Source organism: Belonocnema kinseyi, chromosome 8, assembly GCF_010883055.1.
Source record: "Belonocnema kinseyi isolate 2016_QV_RU_SX_M_011 chromosome 8, B_treatae_v1, whole genome shotgun sequence".
NCBI lineage: Eukaryota > Metazoa > Arthropoda > Insecta > Hymenoptera > Cynipidae > Belonocnema > Belonocnema kinseyi.
In genome coordinates this window covers 42,007,129-42,033,555 of record NC_046664.1, presented here as the reverse complement: position 1 = coordinate 42,033,555, position 26,427 = coordinate 42,007,129, and the positions used below count along the sequence as shown (strand labels likewise).

At 31.4% G+C, this 26,427-nt stretch overlaps 1 protein-coding gene across 5 annotated transcripts; it reads right to left on the bottom strand.

Annotated features, from left to right (window-relative positions):
• Window positions 1-26,427, bottom strand: LOC117179151 (arginine-glutamic acid dipeptide repeats protein). Of its 5 annotated transcripts, none has more exons than XM_033370839.1 (7): window positions 26,198-26,427; window positions 23,154-23,288; window positions 20,713-21,072; window positions 20,559-20,639; window positions 16,902-20,382; window positions 8,762-8,975; window positions 1-1,578 (listed from the first exon to the last, which is right to left on the bottom strand). In XM_033370839.1, exons 2-7 carry the CDS (start codon window positions 23,199-23,201, stop codon window positions 1,512-1,514), a joined length of 4,251 nt encoding a protein of 1,416 aa, XP_033226730.1. In that variant the 5' UTR covers window positions 23,202-23,288; window positions 26,198-26,427; the 3' UTR covers window positions 1-1,511. The 5 variants fall into 5 exon arrangements, with proteins under 5 accessions (XP_033226730.1, XP_033226731.1, XP_033226732.1 ...); XM_033370840.1 differs by having other exon boundaries at window positions 8,762-8,963; XM_033370841.1 differs by having other exon boundaries at window positions 20,713-21,054.

Below are 26,427 nucleotides of genomic sequence, written 5' to 3'. Positions count from 1 at the left end.
TTTGTATGAAATGTTTACTGTGATAAGTTACATAGATCAATTTTATAGCTTACAATTTACATGTTCCAGTGGTCTTGACACAGAAGAAAAAAAAAACTGAATTATCTATAATGCGTCGAGCATGAGCTTCCAGCAAATGCTTTTAAGATATCTAGAAAGTGATTTACATTGGACAATAGGACCATGGAACATTGCGCTCTGTATTTAACGTTTCCCTCAAAACGTTTCACTTTGGTCACTCTCTTTTAAAGTTTACAATATCGACCAGCCACCATTCTTCTATAGGAGATGTCCACATTTATAATTAATCTTGAATAGTCGACACGGAAAATATACAAACGCGTTGATGTCATTGCTTTCCAAATACTTCAACCTAGCTTACTTGTTACAAGTCATTAAGCTAAAAAAAAACCTATACTGATTAAAATCGAGTCTTCATCAAACCAAACTCGCTTCCAAGAAAAACCCTTTTTCTTATTTTGGTTTGCAATCGCATAATTCAATTCTAAAATATTGATTATCGTTCTAAAAATTATCTAAAATCATATTTAGAACCTAAAGCCAATTTAGACAACACTTTCTAATAATTGTAGTATAATAAAAAGTTTATAGTGTTTTAAAAAACTGTAAGACTACAGATACAAGTTTTAATCGTCTCACTTAAAACCCTTTCAATTAAAAAAAAGAAGTAAAAAAGCTATGGAAGCACAAAATGTCCAAAAGCCTTTGAGCCAGTCAATTTGAAAATCCCAAACTGATTTCATAGCTCGATATGTCTTGAATATTTTAAAAAGGTAAAAGTTTCATACTTTCTGATATTGCGATGGTAATAAATTCAATAAAATCGATATCAAGTTCACTTTCACATAATTTCCTTCGCAAAACTTGGGGTTCTTGGGGAAAGCGAGCAGAGCCAGAGGAGTTCAATTTCCGATGAGGAAATACAAACAGAAAAAAAAACATTGGAACAGATGTAAAATTCCTATCCGCGCTAATAAAAATACTAAAACTCTAACTAAAGTGTGTGCTCACATTGATTCGAGTGAGACATTAAGTTTGCGAGAGGGTATCTCATGTGTGAACACTTTGGTACTGACACCACGTAAATTAATTAATAAAAAATTAAATAAAAAGGGTGGATTGAGTGTACGAATGTTACTGCGATATCCATAGACTCGAAATTAATTTACAATTGTTATAAAACATTGCTTTAAGGACTTAGATCTACGATGAGCTAGCACTCGAAGATCTCTGTTGTTGTATTTACACTAACATATTACAGGACATAACGATAATAATCGTCAGGTCTTACACTGTACGTACATAAACATTAAGAAAACATAAAAATAGTTTCTTAAATCGAAGGGAACTAAAGTCGCATGACACGTGAAGAAAATAATATCTGCACGTCGATTTTTCTAGTACAGTAAATTTCTAGCTCACAAATCATGCGAGTTCTTTTATAACTCGCCTAACTGTCAAAGATAATTAGAATATAAGTTTAGTTACGCTTAAGGACGCGATCCACGTGCAGCTTCTTCCAAGGCGCGAACTTTAAGCTCGCGCTCTCGTTGTTGTCTAAAAAATAACTATCGTTAGTTTTGAGAAGGGAAAAAGTCGATTTTAATTTTACATCGTTTTGGGATGACAACTGAAATCAATTTTATTCTGTTTAGAATAATATCCAGTTTTATTTGATTTATGAAATCGTAATTAGATTCTTTGTTTTCTATCAATATTGCAGGGTGCCTACTCAAATCCCGTAGGGAAAAAATCCCTAACAATTCCAGGGTTTTTCCAGGTATCTCAACAGGTTTCTAGATATACTTTTTCATAGTACAAAGCCATTCAAGTATTTCGATTTTTTTTTTAAATCGACTCGAAATATATACACAATTTCGCGAATGTATTGTATATTTTTTCAGCTCTTCAAAATATCTGAATGTGTCAAAATAGTACTATTCATATTTATAAATATAACTATTTTTACACATTAGCAATAACTGACGTTTCTAGAGAATTGTTTAATGTGTTTAATTTAGAAAGTGTTGGCAACTTATAATACATGATATTCTTAAATAGCTCGAAGTCAATGAATTTAACAATTAATTAAAAAAGTAAAAATAATTGAATTGAATTTTCAAAAAAAATCAATTTTTAACTAAAAATGGAAGAGTTAAATATTCAGTTAAAAAAATTAATCGACAGTAAATAGAAAACCGAATTTAAAAAAAACATATGGATTTTCAACAAAACTAAAACAAATTTTCATCAAATTATTTAATTTTAAAACAGATAGTTCAATTTTAAACTAAAAGCAATCAATTTTCAACCAACAAAGATGAATTTGCAACAAAATACATGAATATCCAACGGAAAACTATATAATATGGAACACTTCAATTTTAAGTTCAAAACAATTAATCTCAAGCAGAAAAAACGAATTTTCAACCAAGGAAATTAATTTTGTACTAAAAAATACTAATTCACACACAAAATACATGAATTTTCCAACAAAGTTGAATTCTCAACTAAAAAAGGTCCAGTTCCAACCAATGTAACATATTTTCAACCGCAAAGCCGAATTTTCAACCAGAGATTAATTTGCAAGTTAACGAAAGAGCTAAACTTTCTACGAAGTATTTTTATTTTTAAACAAAAAGATGAATTTTAATCAAAAAGATTAGTTTTCTACCAAAAAGACTAATTTACAACAAAATACATTAATTTCCAACTAAAAAATACAACATTTCAAACAATTAGTCGAATTTTTAACATAAAAAAATAAAATTTTAACCGAAAATGGAACAGTCAGATTTTCAGTGAAAAATTAAATTGTTTTTACAAAACTGATGAATTTTTGACTAAAATAATGAATCGTCAACTAGAATAATTGAATTAAAAAAAATAAATAACTTTCAAGTAAAATGATGAATCTTTAACTGCATTGTGGAATTTTCAACCAAAAAAGATGAATTTTCAACCAAGGAGATTAATTTTGTACAAAAAGACTAATTTACAACAAAATACATGAATTTTCAACTAAAACGATAAAGTGTCAACCAAAAATTGAATAGTTACATTTTTAGTCAAAAAAAGTAATGTTAAACCAAATAGGTGAATTTTTAATCCAGAAGATTCATTGTCAACTAAAATGGCGAATCTTCATCCAAAAAGGATTTTACTTTGAAACCAAAGACAGTAAAATTCAAATTGTGTGGCCAACAGAGAAAAAAAAACAACCAAAATTTTGAATTTTTAAAGGAAAAGATCAATTTTCGACCACGAAGATTAATTATCAACAAAATACATTAATTTTCAACTATAACAAAATTTTCAATAAAAAATTGAATAGCTAAATTTTCAGTAAAAAAATAAATTTCAAAAAAATCTTCAAGTAAATAGTTCAATCCAGTAATATAAAGATTGAACGATTCAAAATGAGGAGACTTAAATATATTTAAATTTTAGCATTAAAAACTTCTTATTTTAAAGAAAATTTTCCAAATTTTTTAAATTGGAATTTTTCTATCGTATAAATTGGTATATTAATAATTTTTATGTAATATCAAGTTACATTTAAAGTGATAGGAAAGATTTTTCTACCAGGAAATGATAAGACTTCCGGTCGAAATATAAACTCAAGTCATTTTTACAGTGTAAAATTAAATATGTTTTAAAACATTCCAGAGAGGGTCTTAAACTATTAATCGTTGAAAACAGAACTATTTTAATCTTTCTTCAAAACTGGACAATTTTTAATTTATAATTGTGTAACTAAAACATTTTTTTTTACTGAATCCCATTAAAGTTAAATTAATTTCATTTCAATCACAAAATTAAAACTTAGACAACTAAACAAACGGTATCAATATTGATGTTTCTAATTCTAAATATTTTAATTTGTACTTTTAAAATGCTAAACCGTTTTTTTATTGAACATTTTAATCTTCTGATTGTTTGTATTTAATTCCTAAAATTGTTTAAGTTTGAATAATTTATATTTACAATTAATAATGATAAATTGTTCAGTTTGAAATGTTTAAATTTAAAATTTCATGGAGACATTTAATATCTTCCAATTCTTGAAATCATTTTAAATCACTTTAGACCTTTTTCATTAATTGAAATTATTTGAAGCCTCTCGAAATGATTTGAAATTCCATGAAATCCTTTGAAATTATTTTAAACCTCATTCAATTATTTGAAATTTTTTGAAATCTTGTCAAATCCCCTGAGATCGGTTGAAATCTTTGACATCTAACTCAAAGGACAAGTGTTCAATCCCTCGTGTAAGTTTTAAATATATTCAATTTGGTACATTTTCAAGTTAAAATTATTCAAAGTCAAACGCTTTTAATTTAAAAACTTAAAGTTTTGAACAGTTTATTGTTATTTTTCAGTTTCGCCTGATTTGAATGGTTTCGAAGGATTTTTAAACATTTAAAACATTTCTGATTTCGAGCAGGGAGTTTTGGAAAATTATCCTAACTGTGAGTTGGTACATCAGATACCTTTTAGCCATAAGAAATACCAAAGAAATGTAATTATGAATTTGAACTGGGATTACAATTACATTTATTTCCAAAAATATCCGGCTCCAAATCAGAATAATATTGATTTACATTTTAGAATATAATTCAGAAATATAGTAACTACATTTTTCTAAAATTTGAAAGAAGGAAGTTTCAAATTCTCTATTTATAAGTCAGAATAAAAATTATTTTCCAAAATTTCCCGTTCCATGTCCAAAAATTACATGTTTCAAGACAAAATTATCATTTCTGAAAATTATAATTCTTAAGGAAATTTCCTGTCCCAAACTAAAAATTATAATTCTTTACTCAAATTCTCTGTCCCAATGTAAAAATTATAATTCTTCACGGAAATTCAATGACCTAAATTAAAATTTATTTTTCTTTACTGAATTTCCACGAAGAAACTTAGAATTAACATTATTTTCAAAAATTCCCTGTTCCCAGTCAGGATAGTTCTAATTCTGAATGACATTTTTAAAATATTTATTTTATTTATTCCATCTCAACTAAGAATTATAAATTTTTTTGAAAATTCGCTGTCTTAAAGTTAAAATTATGAAGAAAGAATTGTAATGCCTTTGAAAAATTCCCTTTTCAAGTAAGAATTATGATTTTTCCACAAATCACCTTGTTCCAACTCACAATTAGTGGCATAAAATATATGAAACCACTACAAATGTAGAAATTAGTACATTCAAGAAAATCCCTTTTTTAGGAAGATATTTAAAAATTACATAATAACTGAAAGTATTGCATATATAGATAGTAGGGTGTCTTATGAAATCCATTTTTTGTTTAATTTTCTAAAACTTTAAATCAGATTTTTTGTTCTCTTGGTGCGAAAAAGATTCCCCTTTTTTGCAAAATAAATAAATTTTTAACTTCCGCCCCTAACAAATTTAATGAGTTATGAAACTTTCATTCATAATTTTGTTCTAAAATTTTGTAATCTTGCAGGAGTAAAAAGTTTTACTTTAAAATCTTCTAGATTCTTTTTCGAAATGTTAGAAAAAAAATTTGGAATATTTGAAAATGCTTATCAATTTTCGGTTAAACTTATTATTTTTTAAAATAAAAAATCATTTGATATTTATTTATAAGATTTTTGGACCAAACATGCACAAGTTAAACTTTCAGTTAAAACAATTAAATTTCATCTAGAAAATACAATTTTCAACAAAATAATTAAATTTTGATGAAGAGAAAGGTTTTTCAATTAAAATGATGAATCGTCAACCAAATTAATGAATTTGATTTTTGGACCAAACATGCACAAGTTAAACTTTCAGTTAAAACAATTAAATTTCATCTAGAAAATACAATTTTCAACAAATTTTTGGATTTTTGGACCAAACATGCACAAGTTAAACTTTCAGTTAAAACAATTAAATTTCATCTAGAAAATACAATTTTCAACAAAATAATTAAATTTTGATGAAGAGAAAGGTTTTTCAATTAATTTTTTTCATCATTTGATATCGTAATTTTTTATCCTGAAATTAAAATTTTTAATGATAATTTTAAATACTTTAAATTTCAAAACTAAATGAAATTTTCAACATTTATAGTACTCTACACTTGCAATAATTATATTTTAACTCTTAATAATCAAAGTTTGAACATTTCCAATTTAAAACCGTCCAACTTCAAAAATGTGATATTTTTCAATTTCAGATGGTTTTAAATGAAATTAATAAATATAAATAATAAATTTTCAACATTTATAGTACTCTACACTTGCAATAATTATATTTTAACTCTTAATAATCAAAGTTTGAACATTTCCAATTTAAAACCGTCCAACTTCAAAAATGTGATATTTTTCAATTTCAGATGGTTTTAAATGGTTGTCTTCGAAAATGGAGTAAATAAAATTCTGGATAAAATAGTTCTATCGATATTTTTTTTTCAGAACTTACCAACAAAATTATCAATTAAAATTAAAATTGGTAAATCTTCAACTCTTCAAGATTGAAAATTATTCGACTGCGAATGCTTATAATTTTCATATTACCTTTTGAAATGTTGACAAAACTAGCATGTTAAAATAAGCAAGTGTAGAGTACTATAAATGTTGAAAATTTCATTTAGTTTTGAAATTTAAAGTATTTAAAATTAAAAGTGTTGAAAATTTGGATATTTTAAGTATCATTAAAAAATAGCTATTAAGTCAAGAATATTTTCGATTTATTAATTTGTACTATAAATGTACTATAAGTACTATAAATGTTGAAAATTTCATTTAGTTTTGAAATTTAAAGTATTTAAAATTAAAAGTGTTGAAAATTTGGATATTTTAAGTATCATTAAAAAATAGCTATTAAGTCAAGAATATTTTCGATTTATTAATTCTCAAAAGTTAAAATATAATTATTGCAAGTGTAGAGTACTATAAATGTTGAAAATTTCATTTAGTTTTGAAATTTAAAGTATTTAAAATTAAAAGTGTTGAAAATTTGGATATTTTAAGTATCATTAAAAAATAGCTATTAAGTCAAGAATATTTTCGATTTATTAATTTGTCATAATGAACAAAATTTGAGGATCACATGGAACCGCGAAAACGTATTTCCTGTATTTTATGAGATGGAATAATTAAAATTCTAGGAATGAAAATTTAAAACTCTAAAAAGTCAAATTTTCGGCATAAAAATCTCTTCTAAATATCTTTTTTTTTTAACTGCCAGAAACAGGTCATTTACTTGCCAAATGAAAGAAATTTGCGAGTCCAGGTTTTAGAAATCAGCAATTTAAAATTCAAGCCCCTACTTCTCGTAAAACCAGTATACAGATCCAACGATAAATTCTCACAAGCATGAGAATATAATCGTGAATATGTTCGGCTAATTACATTATTTAAATTTCACGGGAAAATGTATCTCTTAAAATTTCAAAGGGTGCTAAATTTAAATGATGAATTCTCAACCAAATAATTCAATTTTAAATAAAAAAAAATAATTTTACACACCAAAAATATAATATTGCAATTTGCTATAAGTAAAGTAAATTAAAAAAAAAAGAGTTTTCAGACAATCATTTTTTGACTAAAAAGATAAATTTTATACGAAAAATAAAGTAGGATAAATTTCAGTTAGTAAAAAAATTTTCAGCAAAAAAAAAACAAACGAATATCAAATAAAAAAAAATGAAATTTCAACTAATGGGAGTACGTATGTACTCTTTTACAGAAAAGACGGATTTTCAACAACTAATTAAATTTCCACCGAAAACAGTTAAATTTTCAGACAAATTAATAGATTTTGAACTAAAAACATAAATTTCCATCAAAAAGTGAAACAGTTACATTTCCAGTTGAAAAAATTAATTCTAAATAAGAAAAATCTCATTTTCAACTAAATATTTTAATTTTTAAATGAATTTCTAATAAAATACAGGAATTTTAAACCAAATATTTAAATTTTCAAGTTAAGAAGATTTTTGGACCAAACATGCACAAGTTAAACTTTCAGTTAAAACAATTAAATTTCATCTAGAAAATACAATTTTCAACAAAATAATTAAATTTTGATGAAGAGAAAGGTTTTTCAATTAAAATGATGAATCGTCAACCAAATTAATGAATTTTTAACAAAGAAGTTCAACTTCCAACTAAATAGTTGAATCTTCTACCAAAGAAAATGAATTCTCAACAAAAAAAGTGATATATTTGAACCTCAAAAAGGATTTTAATTTTATACCAAAAAAAGTTGAATTCAACTTAAAAAACCGATGCATTTTTTACAAAATGGTTTGAATACTCGATCAAAAAACACTAATTATCGAACAAATAGTTGCGATTTTTAACCACAATAATCAAATTAATTTCAACTTTAGTTTATCAAAAATTCTGGAATTATCTAACATGTAGCAATCCTGTAATTTAAAAAAAGTATATGTTTACTTAATTCTAGAATGTTTCTGTAAAAATATATGTATTAATTATGACATATATTTGTTTAAACCATAATAAATGCTTTAAATTCTCTTTAAATGCTCTATTCGAGTTTAAAAGCTGAGCACATTCTCGAGAGCGTTTGCTCAACATAAATTCTTGGGCATTTAAGAATTCTACTCTCACGACAGCTTGGCTTTCCGCGCAGTAGTCGTTGGATTTCCATCGAAACAGATAAAATTGGAAGTATCGTATTTTGAGAACCATGAAATAAAATTGATTTCTATTGTCATCGCATATTTTAGGAGCAATAAAATTTCAATTAACAAACCTTAGGTACTCTTCGTGGTGAGCAACGAACGAAGCATGGGGAGGAAGTCTATCTCTTTCGACCATCAAATGGCGCTGGAGTTGTTCATGGTGGGCCGCCGCCATGTCCGCGTAAGGTCTTCCGAGGAGTTCTGCAGGATGCATGCCCATCGTTGGATCTCTGGGCATCATGCCTGGACGTGGATAATTTGCTCCCGCTGCCGCTGCATGAAACACAGTTTACAGGAACACACAAATGACATATAATTATATTCTATTAACAAATAATTCAAATACACATCAAGTTTTCATTTACGCATGAAAACTTCATGTGTAAAACAAAAACAATACGACAAAGTAATTATTTTATTTCACTAAACTACGTTCAGTCACACATTATCATTACTGTCCAGGTCGATTTCATTTCCTCTTCGGAAAAGGACCTTCAAATGAAAAGACATTGAAAGAGAATTGTTGTACTTAAATTTCTGTTTATAGTGCAAGAAGAAGAGTCTGCAAGATTCTCTTCTGCAAAAATGCATTTTATGGTTCATCTTTCTCAATTAATTCAAAAGCTTCAGAATTTAAATAAATCTTATTTCAAACCTTTGAAATTTCTGAACCTTCTTATGCTTTAATTTTGAAGTTTTGAGAAAAAGATATGTAAACTTTCAAATTTAAAGCAGGTCAATGTCTTCTTTTTCATTATCTTAAACTTTTTGCCTTATCCCGGCGGAATATTATATCATTCTCCGGGTTTTATTTTTACATATTTATCAGAGAAATAAAAAACAAGTATTCAAAAGCATCACCATTTTAAAGAAGCTAAAGATTATACAATTATAATCTATTAGAAGCAATGCCTTCACCGATAAGCGAGTAATGCAGAACACGTCAAAAGGACAAAACTAGCATGTTAAAATAAGCAGTGTCCATCAAAATAGGCCAGGCACCAGAATATTTCGAATGAAAAAAAATACATAGATGGTTTCCGTAATACCTCGTTTTCTTTCCATTTTTTATCAAACGTAGTTGTCTTCGAAAATGGAGTAAATAAAATTCTGGATAAAATAGTTCTATCGATATTTTTTTTTCAGAACTTACCAACAAAATTATCAATTAAAATTAAAATTGGTAAATCTTCAACTCTTCAAGATTGAAAATTATTCGACTGCGAATGCTTATAATTTAAAATTTATGACTAGTTAACATGAAAATTTCAAAATGTAACATTTACAAAATTATTCAATATTTAAGGCTAGAAGTTCATTAAATTACGAATTTTCAAATCTAGGTTCACAATTTTTAAACGTGTATGATTTCAATTTTTAGACTTGGAAATGTTTAATTATTTAATTGCATGCGTTTAGAATTTGAGAATCATAAATTTCAACGGTTTTCAAATTCAAATAATTAAATTTTTTAACAATTATTTTTTAATGATACTTAAAATATCCAAATTTTCAACACTTTTAATTTTAAATACTTTAAATTTCAAAACTAAATGAAATTTTCAACATTTATAGTACTCTACACTTGCAATAATTATATTTTAACTCTTAATAATCAAAGTTTGAACATTTCCAATTTAAAACCGTCCAACTTCAAAAATGTGATATTTTTCAATTTCAGATGGTTTTAAATGAAAAATGACTTAATTTTAAACTTTTAAATTCAGAAGGCTTAAAAAGTTTAATTTTGAATCACTTAAGCCTGACATTTAAAATTCTTTAATCTGAATTTCATCAATTCCATACGCTTTAATTTAAAATTCTGAAATTATTCTTGCTGTTATTTTTCATTAACTGAAAACGGTTGCATTTACTGCATCTTTTTAACTCAGGTCACTATTACTATGAAACCACAAGTCTTTTAAAAAAATTATCTAAACAAATTCTTTTACAGATAATTGCATCTCCTATAATTTCACCTGCATATATACATTTTTGCTCAAAAATCAAAAGAATATTGTCGAAGAAACTCGGAACGAATCTGCGCAGACGCAGTTGTCACACGCGCCTGCGCCGAAGATTCCTAGTCTCTTTGGAGGTTATATTGACTGATTTTGGCAATATAACCTCCAAATAAAGTACGAATCTCATCTTGTGAGGTGCCTGACCTAAAGTGAGGGATATTTGAAACGAAAACTTGGTAGAAAAATTGACACCCTGATCCTAGCACCTACCAGCCAGAGGGAATCCAGCTGCAGCGACAGCTGCTTCATGCTGTTGCTGAGCTTGCTGCTGTCCCTGATGTAGGTGCAAGTGGGTATGCGCATGAAAGTGAGTAGTGCACTCAGCCGACATACCAGCCATCTGCAACCGGACCATTGGGTCAGCAGACAGAGCCAGCCACTCGTCCCGCTGGCATGGATGACCAGCACCTCCCCCTGCTGGCCCCCCACCGGCTGCAGTTGGTATCCCTAAACCTGACAGCGCCTTTATCAAAATAGGCTCTTGGAACTTATATTGACATATCATTTTTATTATTAAAACGCAATCTGATCATTGTCAGTGATCACACAAGCACGACAGGTTATCGGCCCAGCACTCTTCCACTACTGGAATTATTAAAATTTCACCTTCTCGAAGTGCAATAGCGCTGGGCCCATAACCTGCCACGACTTATTCATCTGCATACATGGCATTTGAGTATTAAATTTATATTCTTTATGAATTTCAAAGATGTGTCAATATAAATTTCAATATAGGCTCATCTAAGAAAATTACACCTAAATATCAAACATTACCCCCCACATATTTTCTGTTACTGGACTCGAATTTATTCAACACATTTCTAATTTCATATCTCTGTGGTCTATCTTTTCATTCACTAAGTGTCGGCTCTGCAAGAAGTTTAAGTAAAAAATCTTTAAATTCTGTCAACTTCAAAGCTAAGAGATTTCATCTTCTTCAAGTTTGAAAACATTCCAAATTGAAAGTCATCCAAATGTTAGAGTCGACACCTTCAGAATAAATCTGACATAAAAAAATCTTGAAACCTTTACGATTTAATCATCTTACACTTCCCTATTTCTGCTTTCGAATAGAGGTATTCAATCAAAAGTGGGCAGAGTGAATAAAAATGAAAGCGTCTTCAAGCTTAGTATCATCTTTAACAAATCTAAACTGTCAGTTGAAGCTTTCTCAGCTGAAAGTGCCTCTCTTAACTGCGCCAATTTTTCATTCAAACTTTCATTTCGCACCATTAATATTTCTTATGAACTTAAAATACTTTCAAATTGTCAAAGTATCGACGATTACGAAGAATTGTCCGTAATTTTAATGGTGCTGATGTTAATCTTTATTTTTTTAGCGTTTTTGTTTTGTTTTATTATTTAGATGCAACTGAAGAAACGCAGATTGTCTGGTACATTTTTGTATGACACTTAAGATCAGATTTCCTGAAGATTCATGGTTACTCACAATCTCAATCATAATAACGATTTTCAAAACAGAATTAAGGATCCTAAAAAGGATTGCCCGTTTTTGTATTCTTTTAAATTGATAAAAGAATTGTTAACTATTTAATGTGAAGCCAGCCACAACATGCTTCCTGCAGTGACAATAAGATTAATACATCAAAGCATTGATCTAATTGCAACAAAAGGAAGAACATTTATTTATGCTAATATACCAACTATATAACTTTGTGTTTTAATCGTCCTAGACAGTGAGAAACTTGCCAATCATGCTCCATTGTTTTTACACTGTTTACCATAACCAAAGAGATCGTTCTGCTCGATCTCTGGACGTTTTCTAACAGAATAGACTCTATTCTAGACTCTCTAGAAAAGTAAGGACTTTCTAAAAACTATGGGAGAAATTCTACAAGAAAATTTGCAGATCTATTTTCAATTACATTCGCTGAATTTTCTTTAGTATAGATTTTTCTTCATTTTAGTTTTTCGGCATGCGATAAAAGATTATTTGTGGATGGTTATTAAATAATATAATAAATAATTATCCACAAATAATAATTAATTGCAGTTTTTGCTAATCGGTAGAGGCAGTCACGCATTCTAATTAATTTAAAAAAAGCACAATCAATTAGCTCTCAGGATCAGAACTTATACAATATCAGAAATACAACTGTGCACTAATTAAAAAAAAAATAAGAACAAAAAATGTAGAGTTGAACTTTGACATGACATACAAAAACGGCCAAACACTAATTTTTATTCACGCTACCCAGTAGTTTGATTGATATCGTGTGAAGATTTTTATCTGGCTGTGAAAATATTGAGTAAGCATTACATGCAGTAAACGACTTTTTTAATGTAATTTGTGACTGAAACGTATCTTTTGAAAAATTAAACAGGACGTTAATATTAACTGCAATAAAATATCTGCATTCATTCACACCAATTCTAACAAGTTACGGTTCCACAGAGACAACAAAAATGTGTAGAAAATTAAGGAGATGTTAAAAATAATAGACTCGTGTAACATTCACACTCCACAACAATCATTACATTTTGCAAAAAAAACATCATATTAAGAAAGAAAGTTACGCAAAACAATAAATAATCAGGGTCTGATTTAACAAAGGAAGGAATTCAATTTTAAATAGGTATTCTATATATACTGAAATGGTCCAGAAAATAATTGTTTTAAATTTTGAACCACCACCATACTACACAAATTTTCTACTTGAATTTAATATTGGAAAAGAAATATTCAAAACTCTTTTCTGTTACAAATATAAGATTTAACAAATCTCTAAAAATCAGCGACTGTTGTTTCATTAAAATAGAAAATCGATATAGGGAAACAGGAGCTAATATTAAAAGAAAGCATCATTTCTGTTAACCACTTTCCCTAATAAGACATTAAGAAATAAATAAAAAAAATGCGCACAAAATTCATCCAATGCATTAACCCTCTATTTGGCAAGAAACCTTTTATCAATAATGTACGAAATTAAAATGTTATAGACATCCAAAAAAACATTCCTTCAAGGGACAAAATATTATAAGTGTTAGTCAAGTTTTTTTTGGGGAAAAATTATTTTTTAAAAAGGAAAGAAAAAATGTTGCGCCAGCTAGAATCGTTGGAAAAGTTAGAAAAAACATATTAATACTTTTCTTAGTTATAATTTTTTACTGTTTTACCCGTAGTTAAAATGTTTGTAATTTTTTTTTACTTCGTTTGGATTAAAAACCGCAATTTTTTATCCGCTCAAATGATTTGATTAGTTTCAGCATTTTCAGTCGGCTCCAAATGTTCAAGGCGCCATAGAACGTTTGACACAACCTTCAAATATTAATTATATCGTTTATGATGATTTATCAAAACACATTTTAGCGATATGAACGCGTAAATCGTGTAAAAAATCCACTTATTTTCCTGCTAAGAAATTATAAATGAATATATTTAATCGCGAACATCATCTCTCGTATTTCAGTTTATTACAAATGCAATAAACGAAGATAGTGGTTATGAAATTTTATTGGGGTCTACAAGAATTAGCTTTGCCCTTTCATTTGTCGAGTTGCTGTTACCTGCTGTACAATAGGATTTGGGTTTATACAGAGATGGCAGTAGTGACATTATTTTCAGACCCATTACCGACAACCAAAGAAGGTAGTAAATTTTATTGAAAAGGCAATTTATATAGAAGTGTAGGGAAAGCATCTTCATTGTAAAAAAAGTTTTCTCAAATCATAATTTGCGGGAAGGATATTATTATATTTCAGCAATATCTTCAAATTAAACTTTGATGGAGTTTTAAAAATGTTTATTTTCTTTTTTTTTTAATAAATAAAACCCGTCTTATTTGTATATTATTTGTCGTTAACTTAAATCGTCAATTAAAAAAAAATGGTTGAATTTTAATACATCATGGCTTAAAATTTGAAACTGCAATCGTTGAAACTTTAAAGATAATAAAAATTATAATTTCATGTACCCAATATCAAGTCGTATTGGAAGCGAATCGGCATACTTTATAAGATAAGAATATATAAGATTGTAATCGTTCTTTTCACTGGAAACTTTTAAAATTGAATTGTTTAAATTTAAATAGATCAAAAACATTAATTATCAAAGTATGATTCATATTTTTCAAAACTCGACGATTTCAATTGCAGATAAAAAATTGGTCAAATGTAATAATTGAAATTGAAACGTTAAAAATTACATAATTTTAAATAAAAAATTGAACGATTGTGAGATTCCTTCAAAACTGAACTCTTTTGTCATTAAAATGGTGGAAAAAGCGTTTTCTAAACTGGAAACCTTTAAAATTCAATGATTTGAATTTAAATAAATCAAAATTATTAATAATCAAAGTATGATCCATAATTTTCAAAATTCAACAATTTCAGTCACAAAAGAAAAATTTATAAAACGTAATAATTGAAATTATAACGTTTAAAGTTACACAATTAAAAATTAAACAATTGCAGGATTTGTTCAAAATGGAATAAGTTTTACATTAAAATTGTGAAAAAGCGTTTTTATACTTGAAAGCTTTGAAATTAAATTATTTAAATTTAAACAGATCAGTTACATCATTTCAGATTAAAATTAAACGATTGTAAGATTCGTTCAAAATTGCATACTTTTTACATTAGAACTGTTAAAAAGTGGTTTTTATACTAAAAACCTTTCAATTTAAATTGTTTAAATTTAAATAGTTCAAAATTATTAATTAGCAAAGTATGATTCATAATTTTTGAAATTCAACGATTTCAATTACAAATGAAAAATTTATCAAATGTAATCATTGAAACTGTAACAGTCAAAATTACATAATTTTAAATTAAAAATGGAAGGATTGTGAGATTCGTTCAAAACTAAATAGTTTTGAAATTAGAATTGTGAAAAAAACGTTTTTTATACTGGAAACCTTTAAAATTAAATATTTAAAAATGAGTAATTATCAAAGTATAATTCAAACTTTTCAAAAATCAAAAATTTCAGTTACAAATGAAAAATTTATAAAATGTAACAATTGAAATTATAACGTTTAAGGTTACATCATTTCAAATTACAAATTAAACGATGGTCAAATTCGTTCAAAATTTAATATTACATTCTCATCAGAGAATGTATTAGATTTTTTACATTAGAATTATGAAAAAAGCGGTTTTTATACTACAAACCTTTAAAATTAAATTAGATATTTAAATTTAAATATTTTAAAATTACTCATTAGCAAAGTACGATTCATGACTCACAAAATTCGATTGAAAAATTTATCAAATATAACAACTGAAATTGTAATATTAAGAAAAAATTGGTACTCAAAAATGTGTACAATACACAATTATTAAACCACAATCAAACTATACAATTTCGAGCGCTTCAATTTTAAATCGTTTAATTACGAATTTTATATTGTTTATTATAAATGGACAGTAAAATATTGTTAAATTTAAAATGATTTAAAATTGCTATATGATGAGCTTCAATTCGAAATTTACAATGTTTTAAAGTTTCAATTTTAAAATAATTTAACTTTGACAGATTTCGAATTGCTTATTCTTAATTCAGTCAATGATTATTTAATCTTATATATTATAATTATATTTTTACAATCTTTAAGTAATATTTAAAATTAATAGACTTGAAATACAATACCACAAAAATGGTTGATATTTTAAAAACTTTTAGTTTTTGCTTTTGATATGTAAAAACCTTCTAAATTGAGTTACAAATAATTTTTATATGAAAATTAACGATTAGAGATTAAGACTCAACAATAAAAAATTTTAAGTACTATAGAATTACGCATTGTAAACTGAATGATTTTATACGCAAAAATATTAGAAACTGATCTCTTTAAACTGAAAATCAAATCGAACTCATTTAAAAATTGCTTAATTTCGTGTGATAATAATGACATTTAAACTGATTGAGGAGGTTTTTCTACTAAAAATTAAAGAAATATTTCAAAATCCCTAAAATACTTGTTCCGAAAGCAATACATACGTTCTATGTAGCCTTAAAAAAACCTCTTAACTTTAGGAAATATTTGATAAATACATTCTTAATGTCTTCCATTTACGAAAACAAGTGAAATAAAGTTTAAACTTCAAGTAAAATAGGCTCACTGCCAAACGAAGGGTTAAGTTAAACACCTCCTTAAACACTATCCTTAAAAAAATAAATCATACACACAAAATCCTTGTCTATTCCCAAGATATATTAAATTACCTAGTCGTTCCAATCTCTCCCTCTCAAGCTGTCCAGGTCCAGGAGGTGCTCCATACAGTCCAAACTGATGAAGCGCCTGGGGCGGTGCCGAATGTCCAGGCGCTAATCCGGCCGCCGCATATCTCCTGTGCATCTCAAGCCAATGAGGATCAGGACCAGGCATCTGTCGCGGTTGCCCCTTCAGCAATTCCTCCTTCAATCTATCATTCAACTCTCTTTCTCTCAACTCCCTCAATTCCCTCTCCCTCTTCTCCCTCTCTAAATGCTCCAATTGCTCTATTCTCTCTCGTGCACCCGGTCCATACATATAATGCATCATCGGATCTTGAGGCGCAACATGCCTCGCTGGCGAAAATGCAGCATGAGGTCGGGCATACTCAGACAGTTGTCTCAACGCGGGAGTATCAGCATAAGAGCCAGGCCTCGCAGCGGCGTATCTGTCGAAGGGAGAAACCACAGGCTCCATGGGACCGCGACTCGGAGGTTTACAAATTTCCGGTTGCTTCTCCGGCGTCGACATCTTCCTCTGCTGTGCAGCGGCCCTATCTCTCTCCTCTCGCTCCCTTTCGGCCTGCTTTCTCGACCTCTCCTCCCGTTTCCTCGCCAGCTTCGAATCAGGTACAGGTTTGAACATCAAATCCGTTCTCGTGCACGAATTGTCATCACCTCGATACCAGTGGCGCAGGAAGATAGCCGATTGCGATCTGTGACACTCAGAGTCGTCAATTCTCGGCTCCGGACTTGGACCTCGGTTAGGACTAGGAGCCTCTTCCGGCTCGGGCTCGACAATCTCTTGTTCCATTTTCGGTTCCGGCGGAGGCTGCTGCTGGTGCTGCTGTTGCTGAGGCGGACGATGGTGATGGTGTTGCGAACTAGAAGAGGAAATCAGACACGAGGCTGATACGAGGGAAGGCTTTCGTTGACTGTTGTGAGATGTGTGAGGCGAGGAATGAGTGTGTGAACTGTGGGAAGATATTGCTAGGAGCTTGTCGTGATGGAGATTCGCCTGGTGCATACTCGAGTGCTGATGATGGGCGATCAGGTTCTCCTCTTCTCTCGATGCAACACTCGAACCTGTGGAGTGATGGGCAGCCATCATGTTCGCATTCTCCTGGCTTCTTTGAGGCGAAGGCGGTGGAATTGCGTGAGGAACTGGACCGTAGGGATAAGGAGGAAAGGAAGGATAGCCACCGACTGGAGGATATCCGGGATAGGCGTGAGGATGGTAAGGATGCATTGCGGCAAAGAGGGAGTGGTGCATCAGAGGATGATGGGGATGGAAGGGATGAGCCATGTGGGGACTTGGCTGTTGTGATGGATGCATCACGGGTTGCGAGAGAGACGTCGGAGGTGGTGGCAAGTTTGCGGTTGGAGAGGCTGCGACGGATTGCATTTGGGGCACCTGAGGATTGTGGATGTGTTTGCTGGGAGTGGAAGGCTTGCTTGTGCTGTCGGGATCTTTTTTTATGTTGTCTATGCTCGGTCCTGGGAAGGAGGTTTGGAATCCGGGCACTTTGACTTCCTTGAGACTCTGCAAAGGATCCGGTTCTGGAGGAATTATCTCCTGTTTGACGAGGTTCTGCGGTTCCATGGGTGGAGTGCCCGCGAGATTGTACACAGACGATGGTTTTTCCGGAGGAAGGTGTGGAGGTTGGATGGGTTGGAAGAGATTGGGAGGGTCGGGTCTCTCGGGCTCGTTATCAGGCCGTTCGGGTATCCGATCTGGAATCCTGGCATCGCGCATCCGATCTCCTGTTAATCTGTCTGCCGTGAGTCGATCAACTGTGACCCGATCGGCTGACATCCTCTCCGCAGCGAGTCTTTCAGCAGCCAGTCTTTCAGCTGACAATCGATCATCCGTTATCCTATTTTCAGGAATGACAGTCAACCCCAAAGGCTGTGGCGAACCGGGCATCATTTGCATTTGCGTCATGGCGCTGGTCATATTCTGGGGTATGTTTAGATTGAGAGGTGGCCCGGGGATCTGACTTATACTTTGTGCATTGGCTATACTTTCGCTGTGCATCGACAGGTTTTGTGCAGCTCCCATACTTTGTGCGGTTGTCATGTTCTGGGATAAACTCGATGGAATTTGAATACTCTGCGATAAGTTCTGAGGCACATTTTGACTGATTGGCAAGTTGCTCGTGTATTGCATATTCAGGGGCAGGGGTTGGGATGGAGGTGGGATTTGGGAGTTCTGTAGATTCTGGGGGACGGAAGACTGACAAATGGGAGGACCGATTGGTTGGGAAAGATTGCGTGGAAGGTTCTGACTAATCTCGGCGATATTCAGAGGCTGAGGTGCAGTGAGGATGACTTGTTCTGGTTCCTTGGGCTCCTCACTAGGCGGCGTGACAGCAGGTTCTACTTTCGGAAGAGGTTCTAGTTTCATAAGAGGTTCAATTTTTATGGGTTGAGTCATCTGCAATGGCACTTCTTCTATTTGCTCCTTCATCTCCGGTAGTTCCTCAACCAGGGGCTTTTTCTCAATGGTATGAATAACAGGAACTGATATAGGCAAGCTCTGAATTGGTGCCGGGACAGGCGTGGAAGAAGGCGTTATTTCGCAGGTTTCCTCCGGCGTGGTGGTAGTTGTGGCAGGACTCACTGGTTCCTCGACTGGGGTGGGAATTGGGACAGGAGGCTGTTCAGTAGCATCTCCTTCTGCTTCTCTCTCGGGCTCATCCATAAGAGAATTGCTATCAGTGGTGAGCGATTCCGCGGGACTTTCAGGTCTCTCTCCGCGCTTCCGCTTCTGAGGATCCTTCTCCTCTTCTACTTCATCGTTCGCTTGTCGCTTCTGACCCTTCTTGGGAGTTTCCGGTTTGGAGGTCTTCTTCTTCGGCTTCTCAGCAGACGGCGGTTGCTGCAGAGTTGGCTTCTCTTGCTCGGGGGTATCAGTGCCACCAGTTCTTCTGGGTCTAGCTGGTCTTGGGATTTCCTTCGCCTTATTTCTCGTTCGCATTCTACCCGGACTATCTGGCGATTCAGCTGGCACTGGGCGGAACATGTAGGGAGGTGCAGGAGGTAATTCTCCTGTCTTTTTCAAATGTGCTCTGCATTCTGCACAGAGGAGCAGCCTATCCTTACCAGTTACTTGGTAATCTTTTGAACTAGTGGATGAACAGTGTCGACAGGATTGAGTTACACCATTCGTGTTTGTGTCCCGGGAATCACTGTCCTCTTCCGAATTGTCATCCTCAGTCACTGAACTAACTTCGCCACCGGGATTGCCATTGTTGGCCGGAGTGCCGGCGGGAGCACTCTCCGGCTCGGAAGCTGTCTCCTTGACGTTCGTCGTACTTGGAGGCACGTCTTTCGGTGGGGTAGGAACCTCCTCCTTTGGAGTACCGGCTCTAGAGTTCCGCGTGTTTCGAATTCGACGCAGCGACCCCTGGTTTCTTCGTCTTCGATGCGGTCGATTATTGTTGGCACCAGGTGTCTTCTTCCACAGATAATAGAACTCGACGAGTTCGGGCTGTAATTCAAAGAAAAAACTTGTTATAATTCCCCGCCAAATCTGTATTTTCTTTGGTCTGAAAAAATTCTGCACATACAATTATATTCTAACTTAGATGGATCAATCTCTAATTTCTGTTTGGATCATACAATTTGGAGTGGTGTGGCGTAAACTATAAAATCAATAAATATTACCGTATCTTTGTGCGGCAAGAGATCTTTCTTAATACGAGAAAAGTTTTTTCCAAATTGTCGAAGGCCTTTGACAAATCGTTTCTGTAAAGAGATGGAGATTAACGAAAACTGCAGATTTTTGCAATTAAACGGGACTTGAAGGAATTTAACATACCGTTTCTTCTTCAGACCATTTTTTGTCGATTCCTTTGGGTGCGGGACATTTAACAAGGGCTTGTAACGCTCTTCCTGAATCATAGCCAGAATCGTGGAGAATATCCAAGGCACTGATGGTTGTATCGTCTCGCGAAGCTGCCACACAACCATCATCAGGGGATCCTCCATCACACATACCAGCGAATGCGGCTATTGAACGAGCCGCCCTCAGGTACATGATAAGATCTATATCCAATGACATTGCAGGGATCCATCTTAGCTCTTCTCGTTCCTTTGAAAACTCTGGATCAGGAAGCAGGTCGCCAGGAGGAATACCCGGCCGATACTCAGGCAATCGGGCCTGACAAGAAACCAATTCCTGTATCCAAAATTCGGGATTTTGTGCGGTTAGCACCATTGCGAAAGCAAGTTAGTTAGTACGCACCTACACTCCGGCTTGTTTAATAAAGGATCCAAACATTATACGTTTCTTTAATATTCTAATTACACGCCCTCTACTGTCGTACTTTCTACAATCTTTCTCTGTCTTATCTGACAATTAAAAAAGAACTAATTTCGTAATTCTGCAGAGAAAAATTAATATGGTTGTCATCGAGTTTGAATGGACACATTGAAGTAAAAGTATTAAATTTAACATTAAAAAGTTTTGCCAATTTCCCGAAAAAAAAGAAAGCCTGAAGTTGTTTTGTAAGGAATTTTAAATAATTAGTTTGTATGTATATCTGAAAATAGAAACAAAAATTAGGAATATTTCAAGTTTATGTGGCTCAAACCAATTTCACCGAAAAACTGATGTCATCAGAACGGCAACCATTATAACAAACGATATTTTGTTAAATTCCATATGAATATGCAATATATGCAAGCAACTTCAAATTCAATTGTCCATTCAAAATGACATTTGCCATTGGAGAACAATCGGTATCTTGTAAAAGGTTGAAATTTCAAGAAAGCTAATTTTGATGCACAATATTTTAAATTTCTAATATATTTACATTAAATACCATCCTTAAAGTAAAATATAATAGTTTTTATTTCCCTCTATACCACATGTCGATTATTTCACCGTGACTGAAAACCACCATGTACTAGACTTTGATCGTATTCACAAACTCTACTGTCAGATCTTTATGAAATATTTTTAAATCACTGGCAAAAATTAGAGTTAACTTGCTTGTGCTTCTCACATTTATTAAATCAAAATTCGTTTAAATAATAAAAACAGATTTCTGTGAATACGATGCTTTATACATTAACAAACATATTTTGTAATTCTGCAACTCAAAACAAGGGATTTTCTAATAAAAAGGGTTTTTATTTAAGTGAAATCGAATGGTAAGATTACTCTACAATATTTCTTTTCTTTGCTTATGAAAGTGTAAAATTGGAGAAAAAATAGAGAAGTTTCTTTATAACAAATTAAAAACATAAAATAAATTTGAAAATGTATCTGACCAACTAATTTATAATTAGATAAATTAAATTTCGCGTTTAAACCATTGCAATGAATAATGGGATAAATTTTTCAAACAATGAAACATTTTTTTTGTTTTTAAAAAGTGAACAATTTTAACACTAAATTCAAATCATTATTGTTTGCAAATGATCGCTACTCGAAACTGATTCATGGTGGCCACTAAAATCTCAGAAAAAAGAACTTGTCATTTGCCAATTTTTATCATTTTAATTTGAAAGTATTCCAAACTGAATTCAAAGTTAAAAAATAAATAAAAAATGGTAATTTCTCGATGTTTTTCGGTTTTTCAATCCAATGGCCACCCTTTCATCAAAAATCTATTTGATTTTATTTTAAAATAAAATGTTACTTCCCATCTACGGAACCCTCAAAGATTGTCGAAAACAATATTTTGAAAATAAAGAAATCAAATTTTATTTTAAATAAAAATAATTATAAGTGATTATTTGTATCGAGAATTCCAGAGATGGGAAGGCTTTAATAATAGTAAAGTTTCTAATCGTAGATATCTGTTACCAACATTTACCGACGCCAAGGGTACGTGTCTGTTCTGAATTTTAGAAATTGTTTACTCACCATTGCACAAATAATTTTTGTTATTTTAAAGCAGCAAAACAGTAACAATGGACTTAACAAAATTGTAACAAAAATCAGCGCAGGCATGAACTCTTTTAGCAAGGACTTACACAATTTTAGTGAGGAAACAAACCTTTTTAGAACGGACGCGAACCTTGGAGAAGAGTTTTGATGTCGGCAAATGTCGGTAAGAGAGATCTACCGTTAGAAATATTCCTGCCTATCGAGTAATAGTAGGAGTATTTAAATCTTGCATTCTAGACCTAGACCTGATTCGTTTTTGTATGAAATTTAGAAAAATAAATACAAAAAACAAGCCTTGAGTTAGGTACGTCGTGCTGCGATATAGCTAAGTGGCAAGAGTTTTTTCAAGGAATATGGCAAACCTGGTGCGATGGACCAACCCGAATCTCTCCCTGGGTGCCGGCGGACATCTCCCCCTCCTCCAAAGCTCCGCCGTCTTTCTCCAGTGTTTCGACTGGCTTCTCTTGCCTTTTAGGTAAATTTCTATCATCCACCCCCTGAACCGTACATGTAAGTCTGTCAGTTTTTATGATCATTGTCTTCGAGATTCAATTAAATTTTGTTTACATGCCCCTATCGTATTACTGATAATCAATGAATTCGTTATCATGGTTATTAACAGAAACTAGCAATTCAAGGTGTCTAGCAGAATCTATTGAATTATTAACCTGCACTTTTCTCAAATTATATGTTTCATTGATTTTTATTTAACTTTAATAAACCTAATGTTCTCTTCATTGTGATAACTTAGAATTTTTGCATCTCATTTGGTTTCTTTATCAAAATATTGATTACACAACAAAAAAAAAAGCCCAGGAAGTACAACTTTTTTTAAGCCATTTTCAATTTTAAAAGCTAGACACCTCGAGCCTGTTAAATATAACGATGAAGCAAAATCCGATAATTTCAGAAGATTACAGATGCAGACAAGTTTCCATGCAATTTTTTGCATGTTTCATCATTATTATATTTTGAATAAGGAGTTCCATTCTCAGAGTAAAAATATGTATTTCAGGTTGAAGAGAATTGTTTTAAAATGTCAAGCTTTAATAATATTACGGTCGCGAAATTACTGCAATTAATAAGTCTGCTAATTATGTTTAATTGATATTACGGTGACTAATGACTGTCCTAATCGGCTTGAAAGTATTATTATTTGTATTACTTTGATGATTGTTGGATAATGAGGTTTCACTCTGGTTTCAAATTCTACGAAAGTTTTTATTTTCTAGTTTATAATTTGCAGCCTTTAATTATATTACTTGTGTATAGAAACAGGTTTTCGCTATTACTTGTTTTTTACTTGTAACAATAGAAAAATGTGAATCGAAAAGAGTACAAAATTTATTGATTTCTGAAGATTTAAATTATTGAGCATAAGTCTAAGAATAGAAGAAACGTTTGTGAATAATAAGTTTACAGGGAACTTCTAAATATTAGTTAGTATATGACTATGTTTTCATTACGTAAATTAAAAAAAAGCAATATTATCATTCATTTCATAATTACAGTAATTAACTCTTCTCATATCGTAAATTTATCAACACATTTTCTGTTTGACTTAATTTTTATCAACAAACGGAATAAAGTTTCAAGTGTTTGTTTTTAACGAAAAAAAAAAGAACTTTTTACAGAGGCATTTAAGTTTTTAAGAATTAATCAATCATCAGCTGGTTACTGTGATGATGCACAATCCAAAATCCTAATAATAATCAAATGTATGGCACCTTAATAGTGATCAAATAAATAATGAGAATTAAAATTTAAAAAACCTTATCGTTTAAAAGTAATTTTAAACGCTTCCAGCCAAAAATAGAATGAAGTATATATGATCCTACAAAAAACTGAGAAGATACAACATAATTCTAACTTCTTCTGAATGTTAATACAAGTTACGATAAGATAAACTGACCTTGTCAAAATATTTTGACATAAAAGCCCTATTTTATAGGATTTGGAAACTTTATAAATTGAGGCGCATTTTAATTTTTAAATACATATTTAAAGATTGATTACTTGTAAGCTTTTTATATTGACAAAAGGCAAACTTTATAATCTCATTCCGACAATGTGTCTAGGTTGTTCTATTACCTTTTAAAAAGTAAGTTATCATTATGAAACGCTTTAAAGCTCTTTCAAAATGTTCTTAAATGCTTTTTTTAAAATAATACAAAAGTAATCAATTGAGGCAATAGTGTATATTTAGGTCAATAAAACATTCATGTCCCAGATTTTGAAAGTTTGCTTCTGACGAAACTTAAATAAGGAGAAAAATTCTTATGTTAGAAAAACGTACAAATTATCTGTCGTCGTTTTCACACAAAATTGGAATATGATATCCAAATATCACATAGACACGGCCTTAATAAAAATATCAAATCTGTTAACTTTTTGATTTATACTTGAGAATTTAATTTTTTTTCTTTACTCCTGCATTTGATAACAAGAACTTTAATCATGATATGTTATATACATATTGATAAAATAACATAACAAATTAGCATTTGCAAATGAATTCTTAAAATATATTTAAAAAAAAAACGTTATGATTATTATATTTACGATAGGCACATAAAACATAAATATTTTTTATCCTGGCACCTGGAAAATTGTCATTTCGCAAATCTTTATTTGCAAAAGGTCAGCGTACGTTATCGTAATTTTAAAAACATAAACAAATAAAAAACAACATAAAAATGCCATTTTAGCCAGGCATTTGAAAACAACAAACTATAAAAGCTATCTAAAAAAAAAACTACAAAATATAAAACAGTTTTGTTAAAGTCGAACAGTTTTCAATTTACATTCACCCGGTTGAAAATGCATATAGGTTTAATAATATTAAAATCCACTTTTCAAGGCAACATATTCTCTCTTTTATTATCATTGCCACTCATATTCGTTGCTATCTATTTTTTTCTACAAGGAAAGTTACATAACGAACAAGAAAAATCGTCTATTATTGCCTAGGAAAATCAAAGGATAAAATTGAACGATTTAAGTGGTCTTAAGTCACGGCGAAAGTTCTAAAATAAGTGTCCTGCACGATATATATATTCGCCTTTCAAGCAAAAGCCTGGAGAATTCACAAATCGACACAATCGGGATCTCCAAAAATCGGTTATTTTTGCTTTTGGAAAGTCAGAAACGGTCGTAAATAATTCACGAACACGAGACGAGGATGCAATAACCATTTAACCAATAAGGTGCCTCGTGCACCATGACAATAAATAACGCTTCACTGAAAGGGGGACGTCAACTCAAATAAAAATTGCCAATTAAAACCCGACCCTTGAGAACTCGATTTTTTGACATTTTGAGGCTACATTTTTTAAGTATCCCGATTGCCGCGAGTGCGATTGCAAAAGCGTGCACGAAAAAACGGAAACTATTGGTTTGTACTCACTCAGAAGTCAGAAGTGTGCCTCAGTCTTGAGATGTTCGCATTTTGTTAGCAGCGATGGTTTCCAATCGCTGCGTTTATTTCCGTTGCCTTTGCAGGGCACTCGTTTTCGAACAAAGAAACTAGTTAGGTCGATAACGACCTAATTACGGTATAGAATGTACAAAATATCTTGTAAATATCGTCAACCACAACACCCGAGGGAAGCCATCTTGTACTGCGATTGACTGCGA

What these genes read in the sequence shown, in the direction of transcription:
- LOC117179151 (XM_033370839.1), bottom strand. Translation starts at nt 23,201, where the DNA reads ATGTCCGCCGGCACCCAGGGAGAGATTCGGGTTGGTCCATCGCACCAG. An exon ending in AATGGTCTGAAGAAGAAACG is followed by an intron (nt 20,640 to 20,712) that starts GTATGTTAAATT and finishes ATCTCTTTACAG; the next exon opens with AAACGATTTGTCAAAGGCCT. An exon ending in TCTTGCCGCACAAAGATACG is followed by an intron (nt 20,383 to 20,558) that starts GTAATATTTATT and finishes TTTGAATTACAG; the next exon opens with CCCGAACTCGTCGAGTTCTA.